This window comes from Rosa rugosa, chromosome 1 (assembly GCF_958449725.1).
Source record: "Rosa rugosa chromosome 1, drRosRugo1.1, whole genome shotgun sequence".
Classification (NCBI taxonomy): Eukaryota; Viridiplantae; Streptophyta; class Magnoliopsida; order Rosales; family Rosaceae; genus Rosa; species Rosa rugosa.
Window position 1 is genome coordinate 1,687,286 of NC_084820.1, and position 26,715 is coordinate 1,714,000.

The 26,715-nt window shown below is 39.2% G+C and overlaps 7 protein-coding genes across 8 annotated transcripts; 3 read left to right on the forward strand and 4 right to left on the reverse strand.

Moving 5' to 3' along the window:
* LOC133735146 (non-specific lipid transfer protein GPI-anchored 31-like) lies at nt 1–774 on the reverse strand. Its single transcript, XM_062162560.1, has 2 exons — nt 393–774; nt 1–293 (listed from the first exon to the last, which is right to left on the reverse strand). The coding sequence occupies exons 1-2, from the start codon at nt 742–744 to the stop codon at nt 241–243; spliced, it is 405 nt and encodes a 134-aa protein (XP_062018544.1). The 5' UTR covers nt 745–774; the 3' UTR covers nt 1–240.
* A 4,984-nt stretch (nt 775–5,758) lies between these two features.
* On the reverse strand, nt 5,759–6,780 carry LOC133709431 (uncharacterized). The gene has a single exon (XM_062135173.1). It carries the CDS (start codon nt 6,685–6,687, stop codon nt 5,884–5,886), a length of 804 nt encoding a protein of 267 aa, XP_061991157.1. The 5' UTR covers nt 6,688–6,780; the 3' UTR covers nt 5,759–5,883.
* A 1,526-nt stretch (nt 6,781–8,306) lies between these two features.
* LOC133709390 (calcium uptake protein, mitochondrial-like) lies at nt 8,307–10,820 on the forward strand. The gene is made up of 7 exons (XM_062135120.1): nt 8,307–8,827; nt 8,904–8,971; nt 9,096–9,319; nt 9,472–9,555; nt 9,669–9,861; nt 9,963–10,259; nt 10,342–10,820. The coding sequence occupies exons 1-7, from the start codon at nt 8,437–8,439 to the stop codon at nt 10,543–10,545; spliced, it is 1,461 nt and encodes a 486-aa protein (XP_061991104.1). The 5' UTR covers nt 8,307–8,436; the 3' UTR covers nt 10,546–10,820.
* Nucleotides 10,821–11,051: 231 nt separating this feature from the next.
* LOC133709398 (protein ALP1-like) lies at nt 11,052–12,568 on the reverse strand. Its single transcript, XM_062135133.1, has one exon. The coding sequence runs from the start codon at nt 12,502–12,504 to the stop codon at nt 11,218–11,220; it is 1,287 nt and encodes a 428-aa protein (XP_061991117.1). The 5' UTR covers nt 12,505–12,568; the 3' UTR covers nt 11,052–11,217.
* A 1,368-nt stretch (nt 12,569–13,936) lies between these two features.
* LOC133709408 (uncharacterized) lies at nt 13,937–17,615 on the forward strand. The gene is made up of 11 exons (XM_062135144.1): nt 13,937–14,420; nt 14,911–15,033; nt 15,151–15,247; nt 15,393–15,428; nt 15,578–15,765; nt 15,842–15,944; nt 16,228–16,409; nt 16,485–16,562; nt 16,694–16,796; nt 16,873–16,966; nt 17,052–17,615. Exons 1-11 carry the CDS (start codon nt 14,119–14,121, stop codon nt 17,426–17,428), a joined length of 1,683 nt encoding a protein of 560 aa, XP_061991128.1. The 5' UTR covers nt 13,937–14,118; the 3' UTR covers nt 17,429–17,615.
* A 112-nt stretch (nt 17,616–17,727) lies between these two features.
* On the reverse strand, nt 17,728–20,526 carry LOC133709418 (protein OS-9 homolog). 2 transcript variants are annotated; one of them, XM_062135152.1, is made up of 8 exons: nt 20,342–20,526; nt 19,718–19,797; nt 19,367–19,570; nt 19,036–19,107; nt 18,439–18,554; nt 18,270–18,336; nt 18,084–18,190; nt 17,728–18,003 (listed from the first exon to the last, which is right to left on the reverse strand). In XM_062135152.1, exons 1-8 carry the CDS (start codon nt 20,421–20,423, stop codon nt 17,844–17,846), a joined length of 888 nt encoding a protein of 295 aa, XP_061991136.1. In that variant the 5' UTR covers nt 20,424–20,526; the 3' UTR covers nt 17,728–17,843. The 2 variants fall into 2 exon arrangements, with proteins under 2 accessions (XP_061991136.1, XP_061991145.1); XM_062135161.1 differs by having other exon boundaries at nt 19,718–19,794; nt 20,342–20,525.
* A 1,445-nt stretch (nt 20,527–21,971) lies between these two features.
* On the forward strand, nt 21,972–25,675 carry LOC133709439 (protein PHOX4). The gene is made up of 3 exons (XM_062135186.1): nt 21,972–24,839; nt 24,927–25,141; nt 25,250–25,675. Exons 1-2 carry the CDS (start codon nt 22,631–22,633, stop codon nt 25,091–25,093), a joined length of 2,376 nt encoding a protein of 791 aa, XP_061991170.1. The 5' UTR covers nt 21,972–22,630; the 3' UTR covers nt 25,094–25,141; nt 25,250–25,675.
* The last annotated feature ends 1,040 nt before the right edge of the window (nt 25,676–26,715 follow it).

Sequence of the window (26,715 nt, forward strand, 5' to 3'; positions counted from 1 at the left end):
AAATCTGCTTAGTGACCACATGGGTTGTGAGAGCATTGCAATATTCTGTCTCATACTCAAAATTAAAAAACAAATCCAGCAATTTCTTGAAGACAGTATCCTGTAGTCTACAGATCAGGCAAACTCCAGAAGCAAAATACCTTAAACAAATCAAATGAATGCAATACTTTATTCTGAACTAGATTCACACTAAAGAAAAACAAAACAAAACAAAACAAAACAAACAAATCTAAGAGCAAACTAACTAGTTAAGAAGAAGAACATACCAGGAGCACCAGCAGGAGAAACAGACACTGAAATCCAAAATAAAATAAAGATGGGTCAAAAATCTTAAGCCCCAAATCTTCAGAAAAATATAAAATGGAATAGAAAAATAGAAATGGAGGACTGACATCCACAGTTGGTGGCGGAGGGGGCGGAGACTTTGCAAGTGGCGGGGAGGGACATGGCCTTAGTGATGTTCAAGAAGACACCCAACTGGGCGCTGCTCTTGAAGGCCTCACAGAGACAAGCAGCGTCAGCTTTGAGCACAGTCTTGAGTCTAGTGCAGCAACTCCCTTCCGGCTTCTCGGCCTTGCTTTCGTTGGAGACAAACGACAAGCAGTCCGCCATGTTCAGGATCAACGACGAGCAGTCCACCGCCGGAGCAGGGGCGCAGCGGGAGGAGGCGGAGTGGCCGTGACCGAAACCCCAGATGGCGAGGAGGAGCAGAGCGAGGGAAAGGGAGAGTCTTGAAGGTGCCATTTTTCTTGAGTGAATCAAAAAATGGGGAAATGGGGATTGCGGTGGTGGGAGGAAGAGAAGAAGAAGAGAGGTCGAGGGAGAGAGAGAGACTGTGCGGCCAGGAGAGAGGGAGAGAGAAAATATAAAAAAAAAAAGGGAGAAAAATAAAAAAAATAGAGAAAAATAAAAATAATAATAAAAATAGAAAATTAGGGGCATAATAGTCATTTCGGATCATTTTGGACTTGTTATATGAGAATTTGAGAGAATGAGGACTATTCAGTTTAATTTAAAAGGCGAGGGACCAAACTTTTTTTCAGGGAAAAGTATGAGGAGTAACAAGTATTTAATCCTTACTATAAATAGGACAAAAGTTACCGCTTTTACATCAATTGTTGTGATTGTGGTAAAATGTGTAGTCATTGTAGTAATCATTTCATTAATGATAAAAACATAACGATTTACCACTTTGACAACAAATTTGTTGTCATACTTGTTAAATTGTCTATAAATTAGTACATTAGTTTAGGTTGAGTAATTACTATAAATAGGACAAAAGTTACCTCTTTTACATCAATTGTTGTGATTGTGGTCAAATGTGTAGTCATTGTAGTAATCATTTCATTAATGATAAAAACATAAAGATTCATACATGTTCGATTTTATATAATATTTATCACTCTGAGGACTCATGTAACCACTTTGAGGACACATGTGGTAATTAGAAAAAAAATCCTCATTAAAGTAAATAAGGTCTTCATTAGAGTAAAGTAGGTTCTCATTTGAGTAATTAAGTCCTAAAAGTGGTAATTGTAATAGGTTCTCATTAGAGTAAAGTAGATTCTCATTTGAGTAAATAAGTCCTAAGGTAAGTTCTCATTTGACTACATTTAAAACAAATATTATTTATTTTTACACTAATTGTTGTCGTTGTCGTAAAATGCATGTAAAAAGAATTATATTTGATTAAGGAAACTACTCATGATATAATTAATTGGTAATAAAGACTACTTAACTAATACTAATTTTGCGAACTTAGGTTAGAAAGTTTTTGTTTTTAATAAGGAAAAAACATAATTTTCAATTGTGTAATTGTCCATTAATAACAAGCATTAATCAAGCATTAATTCACTAATAATAAAATTAATTAGTAATATAGACTATTTAACTAAAAGTAATTCGGTGAACCTAGGATAGAAGGTTCTTTTAATTTTTTTTGAAAAAGGAAAAATCATAATTGTCAATTGTCAATTGATAATCAAACATTAATTGGCTTTATTGTTTTCACTATCTTTATTGTTTTCAATTCAATTAGTAGTTTGTGTTAACATTTTGGCTTATTGGAAATATGTAGCATAATTAGTGCCTGGGGTTAAATTTTGTTAAGTAGTCATTGCTAGTTCTTGATATCATAAACAATTAGTAATTTGTTAACTTATATTAATTGTTTTCACTATCTTTATTAGAAATGAGTTTTTGTTTTATTTGTGTCTGAGGTACTTATACTATGATTGTAGGCTTAGTTTAGCTTTGTAGACAATTAGTGGTTTATGGAGTTTAATTAGCAAAAGTGTTACTTGGTGTTACTTGTTGTGTATGGTTTCAGCAAGACAAAGAATAAAGTGTATATGGAAGATTTAAATGGACCGACTGAGTTTGGATTGGAGTTGAATCATATATTTAAGCTGTATGCTTAGGTAATACTTTGTGGAATGAAGTTGGTACAAGATTGTTGGCATTAATGTGGCAGAGCTAATAGCCTTGGCACCCCTCAATATCTCCATGATTCCTTATGTGGAGCTGTTCAGACAATACTTAATAGACTTTGAAAGGTTTTGCTTTTTTTTTGAGTAAACTGAGGTCAGCCCTTTATTGAAATTGGAATATTACAATGAGATGATGCAAAAGTACATCAATAACCAAACTAAACAATACGAAAGGAAAAGATGCAAAAAGTGCATCAACATATAAGGAAGAATAAATAAGGCAAGAATAACAGCGCCGAAACGCATGGCTGAATTTGCACTACTGATTACAGCCGTGTAGTGAATTGAGTAGTCGGTGGTTTGACTACCCATCGAACTCCAACGCACAAAGTGACAAAAATCAGCTTGGCGTCGGAATGAAGGCACTCTCCCACCTAAAGATCGAAGCCGGCCAAGGGTGTCAGAACATGGCCATGTTGGCAGACGATCTTTCACGAACAGATACCAAAGATTTGGGTCTCGAATCCAATACCAATAACGCAGAGGAGCCCCAAACCATTTTGGCAAACGATCTCCCAAGAACCAGAACAAATACCATATCAATATGAGTAGCTGTCTCGGATCCAAGATCCGGATTTGAATACGACCCGGGTCCCAAATTCGGATCCAAATCCAGCCTGAATCCAAAATCAACTCTGCCGAGGCAAACTTGACAAAGGCCCAGGCCCAACTTAATCTCATTTGGGCACCCAACCACTTAATCTCATTTGAAAGGTTTTGCTTAATTGGCCCCCTAGAAATAATGTTGATCACTCCAATATGTGATATCACCAAATAAGGAAGGATTTTAGCGTCCAATCAACAGACAACACGTTTTAATTTATTCTCAATAATTTAGTTTCTAATTAGCAAAGAATAAAAGATGATACATTATTACCTAAAATAGAGTACATATCCCATCGGTTTGGATAAAAAAGAAAAGAAAAAAAGAACAAACGAATCTTGTAACCATACATGAAGAGGTTGAAATATGTTGGGGGCTGCTGATGTGAAACTAGTACATGTGCCGAGTTCATGGAATCAAATGTGCACAATTGTTCATGTATATCCATGTTGGCTTCAGTACTTCTTTATATGTAAAGGAGAGAAAACCTTCAATTCTATACCAAAGTAGTTTAAGTTAAGAAATTAAAAAAGTAACCAAAAAAAGAAAAGAAAAAAGAAGAACAAGAAGAAGTCAGAAGTCAAGAATAGTAAAATCTTAATTTCTAGGTATTCACTTATTTTGCTTTTTTCGATTTATTCTTTGAGCCAAGAGGGCGGCCCCGACCCCGTTTTGCAGGTTGAAATGGTAGTTCTTTTTGCAATTTGTTTTCCTTCTTGATGACTTTTCTCTTGTCATTGTTCCCATTAGCATGGTTTTGCAGAGTTTCATCAAGTTGTTGTAGTATCTTCTTCTTCCTATTGATTCTTTTGAAATTTGATATGCGGCTGCGTGCAATATTGCTGGAGATAAAAAAAAATTTGCTTCTTCTTGTTCAAACTTAACCCTAAAGGGAAAAAAAGGAAAAAAAAAAAATTAGAAAGGCTAAGGGCTAAACAAGTTACCATTTTGTTAAATATTTTGAACAATTGGATATATTACTAATCCAATGGTCCAAAATATTTAACAAAATGAGGGTATGACAAGCACCAAGGTACCCAAGAATTCTCCCTTAAATAAGTAGAAACAATCGGGTGGGGGTAGGGCGTAGCTAGCTAGCTTAAATGATGGAGGGGGCTCATTGATTTTCTTCATCAGTTAGTATGATCGAGGCTGAAGTCATCTCTCTGTTTCGATCTTCTAACACAGATCGATCAGGGAAGGAATTGAAAGAGGAGGTATTAGAATTAAGAAGCAGTTTCTACTATTTGGGTGGGGGATGGGGAGCTAGCTAGCTTAAATGATGGAGGCGGCTCAAATTGATTTTCTTCATCAGTTTGTACGATCGAGGCTGAAGTCATCTCTCTGTGTCCATTATGACCTTGGAATTCAAGTTGTAGATAAGTTGCAATTGCTTTTGACAACAACACAAAGAGAAAAGCAGCTCGCTAGATCATTATGAATACCACTTGCATGAGTCTCCATCTATATCGATCAATTGGCTCTATATATAGTAATTGGTTAATTATGCCATTCAATCCATAACTATAAGCTACCTTGCATTGAGAGTGTTTAAATAGAAATTACTTGTGCCAGTTAAAGTTGTTGGGACAGTTGGGGTAGATCTTACGACTCTTGATAGTGTTACATCATCCCAGAATTCCAAAAATTGATTCAAGCTTATAGCTCATTTATAGGGGATGAAATCTGCTGTCCCCAAAAATACTGTGCCAAACCAGTCCCCATGCATTCATTGGTCCACAAAGAATAAAATATGGAATAAAAGATTAAGAAAATATTTTCTTAATCTGTATGGACCAATGAATGCATGGGAACAGGTTTGGCACAGGGGATTAGGGACAGCAGATTTCTTCTCCATTTATAGATGATAGAGTTTAGATGAGCTTATAGCTCATTTATAGGGGATGAAATCTGCTGTCCCCAAAAATACTGTGCCAAACCAGTCCCCATGCATTCATTGGTCCACAAAGAATAAAATATGGAATAAAAGATTAAGAAAATATTTTCTTAATCTGTATGGACCAATGAATGCATGGGAACAGGTTTGGCACAGGGGATTAGGGACAGCAGATTTCTTCTCCATTTATAGATGATAGAGTTGCATCATCTCAGAATTTCAACAATATGCGCGCACCTGCTCAGTTATCGAGCAAGATAATTATGTTTAGTCACCCTTAAATCTAGATCAAACGGTAGAAACTATTATTTTTATTTTTTAAGTTTGAGTTGTTTTATTTTTCTATTATTAAATTTAAATTCAAATATAGTTGAGCATAATTTATTTTTTCAATTACTAAACAGGTGTACACCACTATCCAGAATTCACTCAAGTATACAAATGAATGAGACCTATGGACGTGACCATTATGATTCTATTATTTGGGTTTCAAACTGACCCCCAATCCACCACCAAAATAAGAATACTAGTTCTTGCCACTAGAATATATGAGCAGCTAGGTGTGATGTTTCTTTACTTATTTACTATAATAGCTTCCCCATTAAGTTAGACCTACTTGTCAATAGAAGCAAAATATTATGTTTAAATAACTGCAGCATCAACAAATTTATATATGTATTAGGCTGATAGGCCCAGAGCTCACTCAAAGGTAAACGAATTACAATAATATGGTACTAGTAATCACTAGTCTAATACACACACCAAAAAGAGAGTAAAATTTTAGTGCAATCTGAAGAAAAAGTTTCAAGACTCGTACAAATTTCATGACTCTTTGGAACACAAAACATTTCAAGGAAAGCAGAACCAACCCAAAAGCTAGTACAAAATAATGATCAAGTGGGTTTCATATCCTGAAACATAGCAGTCCAAAGTGAATGGTCATCAAAATCAACGTCCACCCTTCCCTTCTCATATGGAGTGACTTTTCCATCAAGCGGCCCGGACAGCCTCGGGCTCCTATTCTTCGTCACCATCAGCCGATCATATGATCGTCCATCGTACGGTCCGGATGCCTTGGGGCTCCTATTTGCTGCAACCATTAGCTTGTCGGTCACCATAGGACCTGAAGTGAGCCTAGGGCTCCTATTTGCTGTGTACATGAGCCTCTCATTGACCTTTGAGTCTAAGGGTCCTGATAGCTTCAAGCTCCTAGGGTTAGGGACCATCATCAACCTCTCATGAGTCCTCATATCCAACGGCCCCGATAGCGCAATGCTCCGAGTTTTGACCTCCTCATGACCCTTTGGCTTCGACAGACTTCCTCTCCAATGCTCTTGATACTTCTCTGGCTGATCAGCTACATGCCTGGGGGACGATGACATGTCGTTCTCTTGGAAAGCCAATCTTGTAAAGTACTTGCTGAAACACTTCTTGGTTTTGATGAGCGCCCAGCCGAGCCTTGAAATTGACCCTGGGTGGTGGCGGTGACCACCACCGCCACCCTCGTTTTGCTTCTTGGCAAGCTTGAGTATCTCTAGCCTGTGCTTGGCCACAGAAACTCCCATGCTCAGCAGGAACTCATGGTTGAAGAAAGCAACGTCCTCCATTTGAAGCTCGTTGCGAGAGAAGATGATGCCGTACTCATAGACAAGGCTTGGTTCAAGGCTGGTTTTCGACAGCCATGCGAACCAGTCCATGGCTCTGTGACAATGTGAGGCTGTGTTAAGAGTTTGGAAGAGATATAAGAAAGAAGAAGATGATGATAAATATCAAAATTTAATGTGGTGGGTAAGTTGATATCGCTTTGGATAGTAAGGGAGACCCAACAAATTTGTCATTGTGGAAAATTGGGATGGTAGTTGAGGACTGAGTGTGACATAACTAACTTACTGGAAGCTGAGCATGGAATACAAAGTTCTGTGTGTGTTCTTATTATAGGAGCAAAGGGTAAATAATATTGTTGCAGTAGCTAGAGGACTTTGTAGTTTGTATTATACTGGTGGTTAGAGTCATTTACAGACCCAAAGTAAAAAGGGGACCCAAAATTAAGAGGGCAGTTAAGCAATATTAAATTGGTAACAAACCTACTTCCACTTTGGTTGAATGTGACGAGGCTGTGTCTTTTAGCTCCACTAGCTGTTTAGTACTTAGGTCACTTCACTTCTCATGATTTTTGTCCAAAAATTGGGAATGGAAAATGACTTAACAACCCACCAGGACCACTACAAATGCTAAATAGTACATTTATTTGTATCAACTAACTGTTTGCTAGGAAGGAAGAATTGGAGAACTTACCCGATTCTAGAACAAATCAGAAAGAAGGCTTCGAGTTTGGAGGATTGTAAATGGGAATGGATTCCCCGTGAAGCGAATAGGGCTGCTCACATTGCAGCTTCGCTTGCCAATGGGTCGGTGAGTCCTTTGAGATGGGCTACCCAGCCACCACCTTCCCTCACACTGGTTCTAAGGAATGATGGTCTCCCATGTCCTCCCATGGCAGAGGGGTGATCGGAACTGCTGTCGGTTCTTTTCTCCTCTTTCCTACTTCCTGGGCTGGATCTAGTGGGAGTTTAACCTTTATGTTTTTCGCTATGTACTTTTCTTGGCCTGTTAAGCTTTGCTGGGCCGTTGGGCTTGTCCCATAATGAAGTTGTTTCATTAACCAAAAAAAAAAAACTGTTTGCTAGGAATTTTTCTACCATACAGATCGAATCCAATGGAAAAAAAAAAAGATTAATACCATGAAACTGAAAATAAAAAAACGATCGTTTCAATTTTTTTTAATTAATAGATAGGATATCATACCATTCTTAGTTTTAGATTTGTAGGACGAGGGTGAGAGTTGGAAGTATTCTATGACTAGGGCTGTTATAATAGGGATAATATTTTGATATTATTAACTGTTATCAAGTGAATAATCATTCTAATTCGAGAATTTAGAGTGTGTTTAATGCAATTTCACTACAACAAATTAAACTTATTAAGATTTAACGTTAGTGTCTACTTAGTTACGTTACAGAACTCCACATATCTTGAATCACATGCAAGTAGCATTGGTGGGATCTCTCGATCATAATTAGAAAATGCTTCCGTGAAATCCTAACTCCATGAATGAGTTTGTGCCATAGATGGAAGCAAACAATAGAACCACGACAACCACCAACGAACTTTTAAAAAACCGTTAGGAGAAGATTCAGTCAAAGGCTTGAGCTACCACTTTTCCCGCTCCAAAACTAACCGTACACCTCTTCACTGGAAATCAATTCAATTCCGTACCATTCTCTCTTCCTTTCTCCCTCAGTCACATTATAACTTCCACTCATTCTCTTTGTGACGAAGAATTAATCAATCTCTCGCCCATTTTCAGTTTCTGTAAGAATTGCTAGAACTAATTGAAGCTCCATCTTTCAGTAACCAAACCATAGCTAGAGATCGAGATTCATATTATGTTTTCTTGGGCATCTTCAAGAAGATCTTCAGGGGTTGTTTTGGGTGTTCAACGACTCGGCTCTCGCACATTGTTCAGTAAATCACAACCCTCATCATCGCCATCTTCGTCTTCTTCGATCAGCCCATCATGTGGTGGCAGTTTTGTCTGTAATAGTGAGTACAATCACAAGAGTAGATCAGGTTCCTCCAATAAGGGTGGTAAATTTGATTTGATTCAGAGGTCAGTTTCTTCAGGGGTTCTAATTCTCGGGTCAAGCATAGGCTATTCTTATTGGTCATCTTCTACCTTGGATCCAAACGCCTCTGTTTGTTTTGCTGATTCCAAAGAGGAGGCAGCTGCATGGGCAATCGAGCAGGACCCAGAACAATTCAAGTCCCTCTTTTCAAGTACAGTACCTTAATTGTTTCATTCAAAATTCATTTCTAAATTATGAGAGACGTGTACTAATAGATCTTGTTTCAGATACATTTAGGAGAAAGAAGTTCTTTACGTATGAAAAAAAGATAAGAGAGCGAAGTACCCCTGAAAAGGTATAATAATATGCATCGTTGAATAGAAGTTGTCTAAACGAAGGAACTTGCATGAGAAACATGCATGTTATCGTACATATATTCTACTCACACGCACTCTCTTGCTTCTTGTTTGTGTTTTTAGATTTTTAGTTACTTTGCATCAGTTCGAACCCCTAGCGGAGAGTGCTTTATGACTCCGGGGGACTTGATGCGAGCTGTTGTTCCTGTGTTTCCTCCCTATGATTCAAATCGGGTTCGAGAAGGCTCTTTAAGAGGGGAAAATGTTCCTGGAGAATTGCAATGTGCTCCTTCTAAATTCTTCATGCTTTTCGACACTGATGGTGATGGCCTCATTTCATTTCAAGAGTGAGTAGTATTCCAAATTAAATGTCCCCATTATATTACTTATCCTATTATATATTTTACACATACCTATGGCCTATCGCCCATCTGAATCCAATTCAAGGATCAAATGCAGCAGCATACTCATATAAAATCACATTCATCATGAATATTAGGTACATGTTTTTCGTCACTCTCCTCAGCATTCCTGAATCGAGTTTTACTGTGGCTTTTAAAATGTTCGATCTTGACAACAGTGGGTGAGTAACTTAAATATGGCATTTCAATTCGTCGATAGGAAATCCATTTCTAAAATCTTGGTTTCCAAGACAAGGTTGAAAAGTTTGATCTAACTTGTTACATGTATTAACAGAGACATTGATAAGGAAGAGTTTAACAGAGTTATGGCATTGATGCGAAATCACAACAATAAAATCAAGGACGGCCACAGGGTCAAAGTTGGTGTAGAAGAGGGAGGAATACTCGAGTACTTCTTCGGCAAAGACGGCAAAAAAGGCCTCAAGCATGAAAGATTTGTTCAGTTTTTCAGGGATTTACACGAGGAAGTACGTTAATTCTCTCTCTGACTCTCCCAGTCATTTTATGATTGCTATATCTCAGTCGGTTTGATCCCTTTTTTTTCTTCATGTATTATTGAACTTGAAAGATGTTGCGCTTGGAGTTTGCTCATTATGACTACAAATCAAAAGGAACCATAACAGCTAAAGATTTTGCCTTGTCCTTGGTTGCATCTGCTGATCTCAGTGACTTATACAAGTTGCTTGATCGTGTTGACGATATTAACAACGCCCCACGTCTTAACAACATACAAATTACATACAAGGAATTTAAAGATTTTGCAGAGCTACGCAAGAATTTGCAGTCTTTCTCTTTGGCCATTTTCAGCTACGGCGAGGTTAATGGGGTTTTGACAAAATCAGATCTCCAGAGAGCAGCTTCCAAAGTACATTCTCACACACCAATCTATCTGTTCCTTCTGATTAGCTTCTTTCATGTGGATACTAACGATCAACTAATCGACACAGGTATGTGGCATCAATGTTACAGACAATGTGATGGACATAATCTTCCATGTATTTGATGCAAACGGTGATGGTGACCTAAGTGCGAATGAGTTTGTCAAAGTTTTACAGAACCGTGGAGGTGAACCTGTAGAGTCAGGCCTCAGGGGATTCCTAACTTGCTTCTTAAACTGTGCAACTAAAAGCTGCTCCTACGCTCAGACCTGATCACCCTGAAAAACCCATTCTCCTTAGACCTTAGCAATGCCATATATGGCTCTAATCTTGGGTTAAAAGTTGAAGGCTGTACGTACTCAGAATCTTTCTGCTGCGTGATTGAGATAGTATATAAATACCAGCAGGCTGATATTGCATATAGACCACTTATTTCAATTGCAGATTTACTTTGTCACATAGGTGATTGTAACCGTTTAGCTAAATCAGTCGAAACCTATGGTCTTTACAGATCATCTTCATCATTCATGTACAAATATTTTCTGATACTAGGATATATTAGTCTTATATAGTTCTTAATAAATGCAGTTCTTGTTCCCAAATCAAGTATGCTATGCTATTTGAATATATGTAACATTTCGATTTCAGCATCACTTACTCAGTTTATTTACACTCGAACATTTATCCGAAATGGCAAGCGGATCTTTGACAACTAAATAAGCATATATATCATCTCAGATACTCAGCATCATAAACAAGATAACAACGTCATTTGGAAAGACAAAAGAAACCTTGACATTAGTGATCCTCATTCTCTATTTACATTCAAAATCACATATGCATGTCATATACATATATGCAGTGGAAGCAGACCAAATCAAGGTGATCCAAAACACAAAAACTCTCTCCAAATCTAATATAGCAGGAGGCAACAGTAGTGTACGTTCATCTTCTTAGGCTTACCCGGCTCAAGTGCGTGGCAAGCACATCCCTAATCCTCTCGCCACTCTCATCCACCAGTCCTTCGAACACCTGAAGAAGCTCCTCCTCCCTCAAGCACCCCACATTGTCATCCGGCAGCGGCTCACTACACTTGATCAGAAAATTATTCAGCAGACAGCCAGTAACCACCACAAACGGCAAAAACTCCACACACTCTTCCTTCCACTCCCTACTCAGCAGCTGCCACCGAGCCCTCACCCTCGCAAATGCCGTCCCAACCAGCCCCATTGCGCGACCATGCGCCGAGTTAAACGCCTTCTCCTCTTCCTCATTTGATCTCACATACGGAGTCAAAAGCCAAGGCAACAGAGGAAAGCAAGACTCCCCCAATATGTACTGAGGAAGCGCATTGCCATCACTGAGCTCATGAACAGGACCATTCAACAACTCCCTGGACTCCTCCACACCCAAATACAGCTTACTCTGCCGGAAAATCGCTTCCGGTTTCACTGTGCTCGGCCAGCCAGCCGAAACATCCAGAAACCTCCCTTCAGAATCCACCAATGCCTGAACCAACAGCGACCCATTTGGCCCCAGCATTTCACCACTAACCCCAAATCTCCCAAACCCTAACACCCCACAGCAATTCGGCAGCGAAATCCACCCGAAACCCCCAACAATCCGAGCCATATCGGACCGGAGCTCAAACAAGCTCCCTAATTTATCATTCACCCACTTGCAGACGGCGTAGAAAGCCCGGCAGGCCTCCGCCGAGTCCATCCCGAAGCGCCGGCCGACCGCCTTGTAGGTGGCGCCGTGGGCGAGGCGGTAAATCGCGGCGGCGAGGGCGTAGTTGGGCGGAATCGAAGGGATTGCGGAGCTCAGAAATGGGGAGAGGATGGAGAGAAGGATAGAGAACGAGTGTTCGGACATGCGGAAAGCGTGGCGCCACGGCGAGTCGCCGGCGGCGGAGGAGGAGAGGAAGCGGCGGAACCAGCATTCTTGAGGAGGAGGAGGCGGCGGTGGTTGCGGCGGCGGGGGAGATGAGTGGACGAGGAGGGGGGAGAGGGCGGAGGAGGCGGAGGAGAGGAGGGTCTCTAGGGTTAGGGTTTGGGAGGGGAGGAGGAGGAGGTCGTTTTGGGAGAGGAAGGAGTGGGCGAGTGAGGTGGCGGAGGTGACGAGGCTGAGGAGGTTTCGTTGATCGAGCGGCGGAGTGTGGTGGTTCTTGTTCTTCTGCTTGCCGCGTTTGGCGGTGTTCTTGGCTGCTCCGCCAATGCTGACGGCGGCCATCGGCGGTGGAGTTTGGTTACTGGCCGGAGAGTTCAGTGTGAAGTGTTAAAAGAGTGTGTGAATGAGTCAAATGTATAGTAACGACCACTGCTTACGTTGGGCCTCCTCAAGTGTGGGCTTACTTTTGATACTTGGGGCTCTAATTACTACAAAACGGTTTATTTATTTTTTTGAAATGATTTATTATTAAGGTGAAAAAGAAAAGTAAGTATTTAAAAAATAAAACTTCGCACCAAATATCGTGAAAATTGGACCTCAGAGTTTATTTCTTTTTTTATTTTAAAAATTTCTCTAAGATCATAATTTTTTACAAAAAAAATTGTGGACTACAGCACACGATTTTTGGTAAAAATAACATATTCTTATTTTTTTATCAAAATTTTTCTGCCAATGAATAATGATTTAACACTTCTCGCACTGACGAAACTCAAAAATCACAGTGTAGTGAATTTTTGTTCGACATATTGGAAGTGCTGTCGTGCTGCACCGCCACCATATGTCGTCGTAGAGGTTCCACCTCTCAACACTACAACCATAGAGACTGGTTGCACCCACTTCGGTAACCCTAAGCCACCAACTGCTGAAAATGATTGGATTCAGAGTGACGGAGAGAGCACTGGCCTTACCCAGATAACAAATAGAGAAACAAGAGATCGCTGACCCATGGCAGGCCTCCCGTCCATCGCGGAAAACAACCGCATTAGCCTCCACCTCCCTGCACCAACGCTTGTGCTAATGAAAGAAATCTAAATTTCTATCATCCCATCGCATCTCAGACTATCAAGAGGGCAAAGGAGAGAAGACCATTGATTTGATGTTTGAATTTAGCCTGAACCGTCACCAATACAGTCATCGATCAATCGAAGAGTGAGCACTAAAAACAGCAACGACGTAGCAATAGATAGACGCGCAAGCAACGTCGCGTCAGTAGAGAGAGAATGAAAGCTCTGCACTAGGGTTATATGAATATATCGTACAAAATCAATATACCTTCCATAACTTTAAGCAATGTACATATGTATTTTGTTTAACCATTTGCCATATTTATTCAGTATTATTTGATTTAAATTCATGACATTATCGATAATCTGGAAATAAATGCTAAACCGACCTCAATCCAAAACGCAAGCCAAAACACAACTCCACCGATTACAACCCAACTTCCTCCCTCCTCCCTCGTGAGGCCCAACCAAGTCACCAACCGACCCCTGATCCCATATTAGTCAATGAAAATGGAGATACTCTCGAAATAAACCACATTCAATTTAGTTATCTATCCGGTTTGAAAATAGATTTTCACCACCAAAAAAATTAGTAATGTTCGCCTCGTCACAAAGAAAAATATTTTCCCTTTTCTCAATGAATTTATTCTTCTTTGATTTTCTTGCATCAAATATCGAAATGTTTATAGTTATATTATACAGAGTCCTATGAGGCAGGCTATGACCCGTAGTACTCTGTGTGAGACTGTTCACTCTGACACGAAACCCACCGAGATAGTCCAAGTCTTGATCAACAAGAAATTCTTTATCTATCTATAAATACAAAATCCCATCTTGGGTTCTTCAAAATCCCCACATTTCAAGTCGTCTCTATCTCTCTGTGTGAATTGTGATGGCGAAAGTAAAGATTGCAGGGACATGGGCAGGTGTGCTGGAGGTCGAACTGGACAATTGGACGGTGCCCATGTTGAGAGAAGAGGTTGCAAAGCGATCCAACTGCGAGCCCGGCTCGATCAACTTGATATGCGCAGGCCGAGTTTTGAAGGACGGCGATGGCAGCGAGAATTTGACCCAATTGGGTGTTAAGAACAACGCAAAGATTCTGGCTAGTCGGGTTTCTGCTCAGGAGGGTAAGTCTTTGGGTCAGGAGCTGATGGCCGAAAGCGAACGCGCTCAGAGACTCGCTCGGGTCAAGTAAGTGTGATAGTACTGAGTTTCTAGTGATGATGGGTTTGTTTGGTTTTGATGAAAGCATTGACCTTTATGAAAAATTTGGTTGTGTTAGTCATGGGTTTGTTTGGTTTTGATGAAAGCATCTAGCTTTATGCAAACTTTGGTTGTGTTAGTCATGGGTTTGTTTGATTTTGATGAAAGCATTTAGCTTTATGAAGACTTTTGTTATGTTAGTTGGTTTTGGTGGTAGAATCGGTTTCGTTGCATATGAGTTTTTTTTTGTATGATTGTGGTGACTGTTTATGTGATGGACTCTCTATTCCGGGTTTTGTTTCAGATTGATTGAACAAATGGTGTTTTTGGTATTCAGAATAGAATGAGTTTTATCTAGACCTTATAATCTATGAGCTTTTGGTTTCAGAAGGAAAGGATATCTTTCAGACCTGTGTGTTCTGTTTAGTATATGTCTGTGTTTTGGTTTAACCAGGCTGTGTATCTTTTCAATTTATAGGGCTGCTGCAACTGCGCTGTCCAAGAGACACGCTGATGGTTCATTGCCAATTGAAGATTTCAATATAGTACTTGAAGATCAGAGTGGAAAGAAAGTACAAATGGGATCGGAGACTGATCAGCGGTATGATTTCATTAGGTTTCAGTAGTTTCTGTTCTCAAGTTAGATCCTTTTATGAGAAGTTTAGGGGATGCAATCCCATTTTGAGTTTGAAGTAAGATTTGAAATGTTGTTTGACAGGGCAATCATGATGGGCCTGATGCTTCATACCAATGCAAAGCAACTGATTAAAGCACAAAATTATCAAGATGCATTGGAAGTGCTCACCATGGGAGAGGTTAGTCACTGCCTTTTGCAATTGATAGTTTTCTTCATATGAAATTTAGCATGTAACATGGCTTGTCCATGCTTGTTATAGTAGCTTTGAATATGTTTCCAGTGACTAAGAAATCTGTGTGGGATTTTTTTTTTCATTCTTGTAGGAGGCTTTCTCTCTTTGTGATCCGAAGGTTATTGAGGTGAGTGGGTTACTTTATTGAAGACATTGTATTACTATGAACTACGAAGTCCATGTAACTTTGACAGTTAAACTATATCAAGCTTCTTTTCATTTTCTAAGATTTGTTTCAATATGAGTGTATAATATTGGCTGTTTGTTTGCTTTCAGCTGGTTGACAATCCTTCTATACTGCAAATCGATATGGTTTGGTGTTATTTTATGCTTAGAGACATCAACTGGCTCTCAGTGGCAGGAATTCGCCTTGAGAAAGCCAGAGAAGGACTTGAACGAGCTCATGGAAAGGACTCTTCTCGTGTTAGACGCCTTCAGGAAGGTCGCTATCCAGAGCGTGCACTGTGAGTACTTTTACTACATATCTGAATGTTTATCTACACTACGCAGCTCTACTTACTCTGTTGATTCTCATTTTAGATATTTGAGATTGGAGCTGCTGGAAGGGGTGGTGGCCTATCACAGTGGTCAGGTTTATAAGTCAATGAAGGTGTTGACTTCTGCACAAGAGAAGTTCACCCAGGTAATTGGAAAGCAGAAGCCATGTCATGCACTGAATGTTTGCCTCTCTTAGATGGATAGGATTTTGGAGGTCCAAAATAAATTGTACTGGAATTTACCATCAAGTCTTCTCATCATATATATGCAAAGTGCATGAATTTGGGAAAAAAAAAGAAGAAGAAGATGGATTTCCTTTTTCAAGTTTCCACAGTTTATGCTGATATTCTATGTCTCCCACTTTTTTGAGTGAAACCAGTAGTTTCAACAAAATCCAATTAACATGTATTTTTGGTTATGGATTCCAGCTTCAGGTGCCGGATGAATCTCTTTCTCTTGTGATGAGCATGGGCTTCAGAGAAAGAGATGCAAAAAGGGCACTGAGGATGAGCAATCAAGATGTTTCCAGTGCTGTTGATTTTCTCGTTGAGCAGAAAGCAAAGAGAGCCCAAAAACGGGAAGATGATATCCGGCAGGGAGATGAAATTAAGTGAGTGTCCAACTTATATGGAATTTACTTTGGATCTCTCTGTCTGTGTTTTTAATTAGCCCAACTAATTGGCAGGGAGCAAAAGAAGTATGGTACTACACCCCTGAAGAAAGCTGTGGATATCGAGAAATTGAACCAACTGGTCTCCATTGGGTAAGCAAGCCAATATAATACAGTTGTTTCAAAAGGATGGATCACCTGCAGATCTGTCCATTTATTTTGTGTCTGCATAACATCAGCTCTATGTAGTCGTTAGTCATCCTAAGAGTTTCTTGACTTTGCAGGTTTGAAAAGGAGCTTGCTGCTGAAGCACTACGAAGAAATGAGAATGACAGTGAGAAGGCACTGGATGATTTGACGAATCCAGAGACAAATTCTTCCATACAGGTGACTTGAACATTTTTGTTTGAACACTGTGAATTTTATTTAGAGAATGAACACTACTAAATTTATTTACTTGCAGCAACATCTTGAATCAAGGAAAAGTAAACGACAGCGCCAAGCAGTAGATGCTTCAGTTGAAGCTCTTGTACGCATGGGCTTTGACAGATCATCAGGTACATAAAACAGATGTTATTATACTTAGTTTATGTTTGTGAGGCTAAGTCGGGCTCACTCTGATGTTTACAACTTTGTGTTCAGCGGTCGAAGCTTTGCAGGGTGGAGGGACAATGGACCAAGCAATCCGTCGACTGCTCTCGGGACAGGCACCAAACCCCACAAATGCTGCTGACCAACCTGAGGCAATTCCTGCAGTCGATGCTAACAATAATAGCCAATCTGATGCTGCTACTGACATTGCAAATTCTCTTGCTTCAATGCTTGATAATCAAAATGGTGAAGTCGGAGTTCCTTCAACATCCAGTAATGCATCAGAGCGTGATGCAGAAATGGAAAGCGAACTTGCTGAAGAACTAGCACAAGCAGATGCTTTCACTGACTATGACATCGAAGTTACTAAAGAAGGTGAAGCCATAAGTGAGTACTTGGCTCTACTGAATTCAGCGGGAACTAAGTGAATATCACCTTGCCAATAAGAATTGCACGACTTTACAACCGGGCATGTACATATATAATAGACTGTAGGTCATGGATCTAGTTATGGTGATGGCATTCCAGATGATCAATGTCTTTGATCCGTCGTTTTCCCAACTATGTCAACACTAATATTAGTGCCATGTTGTTTATCTAACCTGCCTTTCACCATTTCTGGAATTATAAAAAAGCATATTTGCTGCTTTTAAGGAAATGCGGTATAAACATGGTCAGTACATTCTAATTTACTAGTATCAATTCCGGAAACATAAGGCCAACGAGGTTGAGATGACAATCAATGACTAGGTTTCTATAAACTTGTGAAAGGCGTAAAAGAATACAAGATGACATAAGGTTGGCTATCATTAGTATTCACAAAATTCTCTGAATCTATAAATGTTACTCATCCGAATCGCCATTGGACTGAGATTCATTGTCTGTGACCATATCTATCTGCTTAATTTCAGATACTTCATCCTCAACTTGGGTTTCCTTGTAATCCTTGGGAAGAACATTACAATTAATGGTCTGCCATACCGGTCTCTCTGCTTGGAATAATCTGTTGGTTGAAAGTAGCCATTAGATTCACTAAATAGAGTGGGGGTGGGAAGGGAAGTGGGGAAAGAGATAAAGGCTTACGGATGCTTGCAAAGTGTGGGGCATTGAATTGTAACTGCATACTTGCAAGTGGATATCTCGGTAATTGAACTAATCATAGCTCTCGGCTCTGAGCATACAAATCTCACCTGCAAAATGCATATAGAGTAAGGAGAAGAGGGATGGGAACAGAAAAATGAAAACTAAACAAAGTTCATAGCTTCATACCTCAGTCTCTCGAGGTTGGTTTGTAAGATCACAAGTGGTTCCGTTTGTATATTGATGAGGATGATACCTGTATGAAAAGAGCATTTTGATAAGTCGCATTTAATATATTTGTTCTGATCTGCAGCAAGTTTTCCATGTCCAGCAAATTTTCATAAAAACAAAATCAGACCTTTGGTATGCATCTTTTGAGCGTGGATCTTTAAGCAAAGATATGTCAGAGAGATTCTGGTTGAATGCAGCAGTGGCCTCAGCATCATATACACCTAAAACAAATTCCTGAAGCACCTGTAATAAGAGAGAGAGAGAGTATTGAATCACATAAGTTTCAGGATCAATGAGGTAAAGAGTTCCAATAAGAAATCAATCTGAAATTATGATGATAAACAATGTTACTGGTCATTAGCTGTCCTAACCAAAAGTATGAAAGTAAGAAAATAAATATCTACCTATACCCCAATAACTACCACATATACCACTATAACCACTACAACGATGGAAGAAAGCCACATAATTGAATATGCAGAAAAACCCAACCCTAATACTTCAGTATTGAATTAAATAGACCATATTTGTGTGCCAACACTATGTTAAAGCCCAAGATCATCTAATTAAACACGGTTCCTTTTTAACACACTGGAAGCATATTAGCTTTACTTCCTCTCATCATATGTAGTTTTATACTTCTACTGCTGGTATCATATTAGGAACTAATAACAGAAGATAGTATAGTTGAAAGTGTGCATTTCAGAGGCGCATAAGTGGATACCTTCTCATCTTCCACATGAATTTGTCGTAATTTCTTCTGATAGCAAAATTCATACGACCACCAACCCTCTTGCTGCATAGAAGACTTATTATGTTAGAGTAGTTTAGAATAGATGCACAATCATCAATAGGGCACCAGACAATAGTTTTTAGGTTACATTAGGATGAGAAATAGGAAAAGAATAATTTGCTCCAAGGAGCCATTCAACAAATACTTTTTAATTTTAGAAAAAAAGAAATGTGATCCTTTCTACAGTATATGTAGGGCTATATATATTCAAGCACTAAACCATCACAGACATTCAAGACAGTTTTAGAGTCACAGATCTTACTCTGATAAAGCATTGGTCCTTGAGTATTTCAAGCAGCTCATCTGGCGTCTTCACCTTAACTCGTTTCTCAGTTTCCACAATCATGCTGCTAGTATTCTGCTGGAGAATTGGCTTCCCACTCTTAGCTTCCTCCACCTTAGGCATGTAACATATAAAGTTCTGTCCATTCTTATTGGGCATAACCACAGACTCCTGATCATCTTCCTGCAATAGTTGTAATCCCCATTATTATATATCATAGTTTTGCAAGAACTATGATTTTTCAAAACATGTACCTAGAATCAAATCTTATTGATATGTAGGAACTAACAATTGGCAGAAGTAACAGAAAAAGAATGCACTTTAGCTTACAGGAGGAAAAGGTGACTCTTCAGAATGGAATTCAATCTTGTACTTTGGCTCACGAGAACTGCGACTAAAAGTACCACCTGCTGATGCATATACAGTCATACAGAGCCGAGAAGAAACAAAGAGAACGTAAATTTGCCGCACCAGAAATTTAATTAGGCATCTAAAAATGAATGGTTTCCTACCATAGGTGGATTTCTAATGCCACTTTCTCTAAACTAGTTTCCGAAAACCTTTAACCAACCATTTTCCTTTCACAAGGTTTCTACTTCAGTGCCAGTTCTCTTAGCTCAATTAACAACATCTCTAGCATACTCATATAGTAAACCAAGTATATTTAAGAAAAATTCTAAGTGCCTGACCTATAATCCTACACATTGATTTCATCAAGTCATCTAATCACAGCAAAATCACATCACCATCTACATTACTCAAACACACAGAAACCCATGAAAACCCTAAATTGCCACTAATGATTTCAAAGCTCAGAATAATCAAAACTCAAAAAGATAGTAAATTGATAAGCAAGACATGATTTTGGGATGAAATAAAGAACTGGGTCGATCAAATTCAGAGATGGGTATTGGAAATTTGAGCTCACATGGTGAAATTGGAAGGGTGATTTACCTAGGTGAGCTGGGTTGATCTCGGCCGAGACTAGGTGGCAGAGAACGAGCGCGAGTAGAGTGAGAAGCAGTACTACCTTCATGGCTTTAATTCTTCGATTCTTGAAACAGAGGCATTCAAAATTTGGAGGTGTTTGAAGCTTTGCTGTTTGCTTCGTCAATGGAGAAAGACGAAGAAGAAGAAGAAGAAGAAGAAGAAGAAGTGAAGCTGGAGCTGTTTAAGCCAATGAATGGGAGCCACGTAGATGAGTTGACGTGGCAAGGTGTGGAGGGAGATTGGGTCGGGTTGGGCTCATTGAGGAAAACACCGAGTTGAGTTGGGCTTGGATTGGAGTTAACTGGGTTGTCCGAAGTTTTCCTAATCGAGCCCATTTGGCAGCTTTATGCATCGATACAATTCGAGTTTGATTTGTATTCAGCTCATGTTTATAAGACAAATGAGTCGAGGTTGAGCTCCAAATTAAGCTTTGACAAGAAAGAGACAAATGAGTCGAGGTTGAGCTCCAAATTAAGCTTTGACAAGAAAGTGAGAGTAGCTCGTCAAACTCTTACTCTTCTGTTTGATAAAGCACGATTGCAAAACATATCTTTCAAATAAAAAGTTAAAAACAATTTGTTTCATTGTCTTTTTTTTTTTTTTTTCAATTAGAATAGAATTTGAATATAGCATAGCATATAACAAAAAAAGTCAGCATTGTGCAGTAATTAATACGAGTTGAATCTGAATAAAACTGAACTTATTATACACTATCCAAATGATTCAATCTTAGCTCCTCTAGTAAGATTTGACCACGCGTTACCAAAGTCCAAAGTGCTTATAAAATAGTTTAGAATCTGATACAACTTGAGAAACAAGGCAACAAGTCCTTGATCAAACATAACAAAGAAAAACATTAGGGGGGGTGGGGCATGCCACGCCATCGCAAAAGCACTTGTAAAACTAAAAGTGCTTTTGCCGAACCACAGGCTGTCTATTAACCCCAATGAGGAGGATCCACCTGGTGTTTGGTGGGCGGTTGCCGCCTTGTGAACAACCGCTTCTGCCTTGTGATTGGCGGTTGAGTGGGTCCCGCCAATAAGTTCGTTACTTTTTGGTTCACATGCGCCACGTAGGGAACACTCTCTTTTCTGATTGGTTGGGACATGTCATCACATCTTTGTCCCCACACACAAGCAAACCCACCATAGTCAACAAGTTGACGTTGTCCACTGATCTAAGATTCCAGGCTTTTTTTTTTTTTTTTTTTTTAAGTTTTTATCCCAAACAGACAGATTGTTGTACACATTTTTAACTTTTTTTATATTCATTTTTTCCTTCATTGTGCAGAAAATAAATTAAAAAATATATTGAAAATCTAATAATTTACACTAGTTACATTTTATTGCTACGGTTAAATTTAATATATTAAAATTAAAATTTAAACTGAAAAAGCAAAAGAAAACTGAATAAACTAACCAAAAACAGAAGCTTTGTTAAGAAAAAAACAACCAAAAACAGAAGCACTAGGATCCCAAGTTATGAAACAGATCCAACGGCCCCAAGAAACTTGGAATTCACGGAAACAAAATCTTTTTCAATATTCTAAAACAAAAAAAAATCAGATTATTCTTGCACGCTTTTGTGGCGTTTACGTTAAGCAGTGGACATTACAAAGGAGCCAACGGACATTTTAGGACGTTCTTTTTCTTCTTCCATTTCTGACATCCATTTTTGCTTCACCAGTTTTTGTTCCTCTGTAATATCTGAAGCTTCTTCTTCTTCTTCAGGATAAGCCATTTTTCCAGATAAGTTTCTCTGTCACCAACAATCTTGTTAATTTTTGTGCTTAAGAAAGACCCTGAATTCTGTTTTGTTCAAAGCTTGTTGCTTTTTTCTGTTTAGCTGAATTGGTTTGGTGGGTTGGTGGTGTGGTTTCTCTCTGAATTGGGATTTGGTTGTTATCTAGATTAGGCAGTATCAAATCCTGGTTTAGAGGGAAGAAGGGTTTATTGGTTTGGTTTGTGGTGGCTTGAATTTATGCTGATTTGGTTGATGAAAGAGAACCCAGTTGAGCTTTAAGGGAGTAGTTGAAGAATTTGAAGTTGTTTCACAGCAAATTTGAGCCCCACAGAGGTTGGAATTGGTTTCTTTGGGGAAAGAGCTTTGCTTTTTGTATGTTTTGGCTTGGATTGTACAAAAGGGTGTGATTTTGAATTAGTTGTGTTTGTTGTTTATAGAGTTGATTGGAGAAGCTAGTTTTATAGCAAGATTTAGGCTTAGGCTCTTATTTTGTATGAATTGTTAGAGTGCATGATGGGGAAGCAAAGTGGGAAGAAGAAAAAAAGTTCAGGTGATAGTCCAAAGCCAAGCAACAGTAGCGAAAATAGTCCGAAAACCCAAGATAAGGATACAGAAGTTTTCATTGCAATGGCTCATGAATTGAAGGATGAGGGGAATAAGTTGTTTCAGAAAAGGGACCATGGAGGAGCTATGTTGAAGTATGAGAAAGCCCTCAGATTGCTTCCGAGAAATCACATTGATGTGTCCTATCTTCGGAGTAATATGGCGGCTTGTTATATGCAGATGGGGTTGAGTGAGTATCCGAGGGCTATTAATGAGTGCAATTTGGCCCTTGAGGTTGCACCCAAGTATAGTAAGGCTCTGCTGAAGAGGGCAAAGTGTTATGAGGCTTTGAATAGGTTGGATTTGGCTCTGAGAGATGTTGGTACTGTGTTGAACATGGAACCGAACAATATCATGGCACTGGAGGTTGCAGAAAGAGTGAAAGATGTGCTAGAGAAGAAGGGATTGAGGGTGAATGACACGGTGATTGAGTTGCCTCCTGATTATGTAGAACCAAGTCATAATGTGCTGCCAGGGAAATTAACGAAATTGAAGAGTCGGAAGAAGAAGGGGAACAAAGATGAAGAGAAGAAAGTTCATGAGGACAATACCGGGGGGAATACTGAAGACAAGATTGAGCAGAAGAAGGCTGTGGAAATAGGTGAGGAAAAGAAGTCTGTGGGTATAGAACCAAGTCATAATGTGCTGCCAGGAAAATTAATGAAATTGAAGAGTCGGAAGAAGAAGGGGAACAAAGATGAAGAGAAGAAAGTTCATGAGGACAATACCAGGGGGAATACTGAAGACAAGATTGAGGAGAAGAAGGCTGTAGAAATAGGTGAGGAAAAGAAGTCTGGGGGTATAGGTGAGGAAGATAAGGATCTGGAAATAGCTGAGGAAATGAAGGCAGAGGTCAAGGTAGTTGTGGAGGAGAAGATCACAACAACGGAAGAAGTGCCGAAAAGAAGTGTGAAATTGGTGTTGGGTGAGGACATAAGATGGGCTCAGTTGCCAGTAAATTGCACCCTCCTGCAACTAAGAGAGGTGATCCGTGATCGGTTTCCAAGATCAAGAGCAGTTCTTATCAAATATAGAGACGAAGAAGGTGATTTGGTCACCATCACTACTAATGAAGAGCTGAGATGGGCTGAAGAATCTGCAGAATCAGAAGGCTCTGTCAGGCTTTACATAATAGAAGTTAGCCCTGATCAGGATCCATTCTTTCAGGAACTGAAAGTTGAAGCGCACAAGCTTAACTATGGAGCTGAAAATGGTACATTGGTACACCACAAGGACATGAAGGGGTCATATTGCATTGAGGATTGGATTATTGATTTTGCTCAGCTGTTCAAGAACTATGCTGGCTTTGAATCTGATGCATACTTGGATCTTCATGAACTTGGGATGAAGTTCTACTCTGAGGCTATGGAGGAGATAGTTACCAGTGAAGAAGCTCAAGACATTTTCGACACAGCAGGAGAGAAGTTCCAGGAAATGGGAGCTTTAGCGTTGTTCAATTGGGGAAATGTTCACATGGCCAGGGCAAGGAAGAAGGTATATTTCACAGAAGATTCTTCCAAAGAATCTATCATTTCAAACATCAAAACTGCATATGAATGGGCACAAAAAGAATACACAGAAGCTGGAAGGAGATATGAAGAAGCGCTGCATATCAAACCCGACTTCTATGAAGGCTATCTGGCCCTTGGGCAGCAGCAGTTTGAGCAGGCTAAACTTTCTTGGTATTACGCAATTAGCAGCAATGTTGATTTGGAGACTTGGCCATCCACAGAGGTTCTAAGACTTTATAACAAGGCCGAAGACAACATGGAAAAGGGCATGCAGCTGTGGGAGGAATCGGAAGAGCAACGGTTGAGTGAACTCTCTAGTCCAACAAGTTGTAAAACCCAGTTGCAGAAGATGGGTTTGGATGGGATTGTCAAAGACATATCAGCAGATGAAGCTGCAGAACAAGCTACAAACATGAGATCTCAGATAAACCTTCTTTGGGGCACCATGCTTTACGAGCGATCTATGGTGGAGTTCAAATTGGGGCTACCTGTATGGCATGAATGTTTGGAAGTTGCAGTTGAGAAGTTTGGACTTGCTGGGGCTTCTCCAACAGATATAGCTGTTATGGTCAAAAACCACTCTTCAAATGATAATGCAGTGGAAGGTGACCACACTTCAAACTTTGTAATTTGAAACTTAATATGTTTCCTTAAAGTATTTTAGACATTATGCTTACTTTTTATTGTTACAGGTTTGGGATTCAAGATTGATGAGATAATACAAGCATGGAATGAGATGTATGAAGCGAAGAAGTGGCAAAGTGGAATTCCATCATTTCGGCTAGAGCCATTACTTCGGCGGAGAGTTTCAAAACTTCATTCTGCTTTGGAGAATGCTTTAAAAGACAGCACTGAATAGATACATTTTGCCGCTCCATGGAGCATGTAGTTTTTCATATTGAGGCAGGCATGAGTTTTCGCTCTCATGTGACATACATACTTGATTTCGTTCATCATATTCATGTAGACACATCGTTTTAGCAATTAACCATCAACTGGTTTGCCTCTTGTGCAGGTTTTCTTGGTACTTTCCTGTCAAAGATTCAGGCTTTCAGCTTATGGAACTTTGTAGTTTTACATGCAGTGGATAGTTCCGTGGATACAGTAATTTATTTGTGGTAGTTCGGAGAACACACATTTTTTTCCCTCTCTTTACACGTTAGGGGGTTGAGGTGAAGTTGCAGATCTTCATTTTAGTTAGTTCTGCCTTCATCAACATGGCTTTACAGTTTCTGCTAGAACATTAGTACTTGTAATTGAAGCATCAAGCATCTACCTTGATGTTAGTGTGGCGTGTAACTTAAAATTTTTTTTTTTCTGGGCAATGTCTTTCAGGGTAAGGACTTGTATTCGACTATTCGAATCATCACGGATGACATTTATGTTATTTTTTGGATTAAATACTGTTTACTCCCTATACTTATAGGGTTTCATCGTTTCAGTCCTTGACCTTCGAATTTCACCTAAAAAGTCCATGAACTCTCAATTTCCTCCCAATCGGTCCTTGCCGCCAAAATTTTCTGTTAACAACAAACCTGATCTTTACAATTCCCTTTATTAATGGGGACAATATACGCGAACCCATTAGTTTTTTTATTTTTTGATTAACCAAAAAAGAATTCAAGAACACAACTACAACACAAAACCACAAGAGGAATGCCCATTCTCAGTTGATCCACATAGAAAGTTAGGGACACATAAAGGGGAGCTAAGACAAAAATGCCAATTAAATAGCAGTATCTCTCTCACAAAGATTAAAAAAAGAAGCTAATTAATTTATCAGCTACAAAATTGGCCTCTTGATAGATATGTTGAAAACGGATAAACTCAAAAGAGGAAGCAAGCCATTGGATATCAACAATCAAAGATCAGATGGATACGCCACGGATCGTGCATATCTTGCCCAATAGACAGTCTATCATAACTTTTGAATCGCCTTCCACTCGGATTTTAGGGTACTTGAAAAACTTGGCAGCATTTAAGCCCTCTCGAAGAGCAAAGGCTTCAAATAAGAGCACATTAGCCTCACCAACCTTGTTTGAAACAACAAATAAAGGGGAACCATCAGAGTTGTGCAAAACAAAGCCTATAAAAGCTTGATCTGCTTTAACAGAACCATCAAAATTTTAGTTTAATCTTGTCTTCATCAAAATTTAGTTTAACACAAATTTTTAGATTTCAATCCACCCTTTTCCAATTTTAATTTAATTTTAGATTTTTTCGAGATATTTTATTTTCTGTTTTCCTGAATTTAAGTTATAGAATTGAGTTGTGTATTTCTGTGTGAAAATTTCTACTTGAGTTATTTAACGGTTACGGTGTTACACCTTTACATCCGAAAAAGTTGATTCCATTCGTAGAATAACTTTATGAAAACTGGCCGGATCAACCAAATTGACATTAACATTGGGTGAAGGTAAATATTGTTCATAGTCGGATCTTAAACCCTTTTTGAATGGTCAAGGTATTTTATTAAAAAAA

Coding starts and splice junctions, on each gene's coding strand:
- LOC133735146 (XM_062162560.1), bottom strand. CDS start 744: ATGGCACCTTCAAGACTCTCCCTTTCCCTCGCTCTGCTCCTCCTCGCC. Junction 294..392: donor CTCCGCCACCAACTGTGGAT/GTCAGTCCTCCA, acceptor TTTGGATTTCAG/TGTCTGTTTCTCCTGCTGGT.
- LOC133709431 (XM_062135173.1), bottom strand. CDS start 6,687: ATGGACTGGTTCGCATGGCTGTCGAAAACCAGCCTTGAACCAAGCCTT.
- LOC133709390 (XM_062135120.1), top strand. CDS start 8,437: ATGTTTTCTTGGGCATCTTCAAGAAGATCTTCAGGGGTTGTTTTGGGT. Junction 8,828..8,903: donor ATTCAAGTCCCTCTTTTCAA/GTACAGTACCTT, acceptor ATCTTGTTTCAG/ATACATTTAGGAGAAAGAAG. Junction 8,972..9,095: donor AGCGAAGTACCCCTGAAAAG/GTATAATAATAT, acceptor TTGTGTTTTTAG/ATTTTTAGTTACTTTGCATC.
- LOC133709398 (XM_062135133.1), bottom strand. CDS start 12,504: ATGGCCGCCGTCAGCATTGGCGGAGCAGCCAAGAACACCGCCAAACGC.
- LOC133709408 (XM_062135144.1), top strand. CDS start 14,119: ATGGCGAAAGTAAAGATTGCAGGGACATGGGCAGGTGTGCTGGAGGTC. Junction 15,429..15,577: donor GTGATCCGAAGGTTATTGAG/GTGAGTGGGTTA, acceptor GTTTGCTTTCAG/CTGGTTGACAATCCTTCTAT. Junction 15,945..16,227: donor CACAAGAGAAGTTCACCCAG/GTAATTGGAAAG, acceptor TATGGATTCCAG/CTTCAGGTGCCGGATGAATC.
- LOC133709418 (XM_062135152.1), bottom strand. CDS start 20,423: ATGAAGGTAGTACTGCTTCTCACTCTACTCGCGCTCGTTCTCTGCCAC. Junction 19,798..20,341: donor GATCAACCCAGCTCACCTAG/GTAAATCACCCT, acceptor TATATGCATCAG/CAGGTGGTACTTTTAGTCGC. Junction 18,191..18,269: donor ACCAACCTCGAGAGACTGAG/GTATGAAGCTAT, acceptor TGCATTTTGCAG/GTGAGATTTGTATGCTCAGA.
- LOC133709439 (XM_062135186.1), top strand. CDS start 22,631: ATGATGGGGAAGCAAAGTGGGAAGAAGAAAAAAAGTTCAGGTGATAGT. Junction 24,840..24,926: donor AAATGATAATGCAGTGGAAG/GTGACCACACTT, acceptor TTATTGTTACAG/GTTTGGGATTCAAGATTGAT.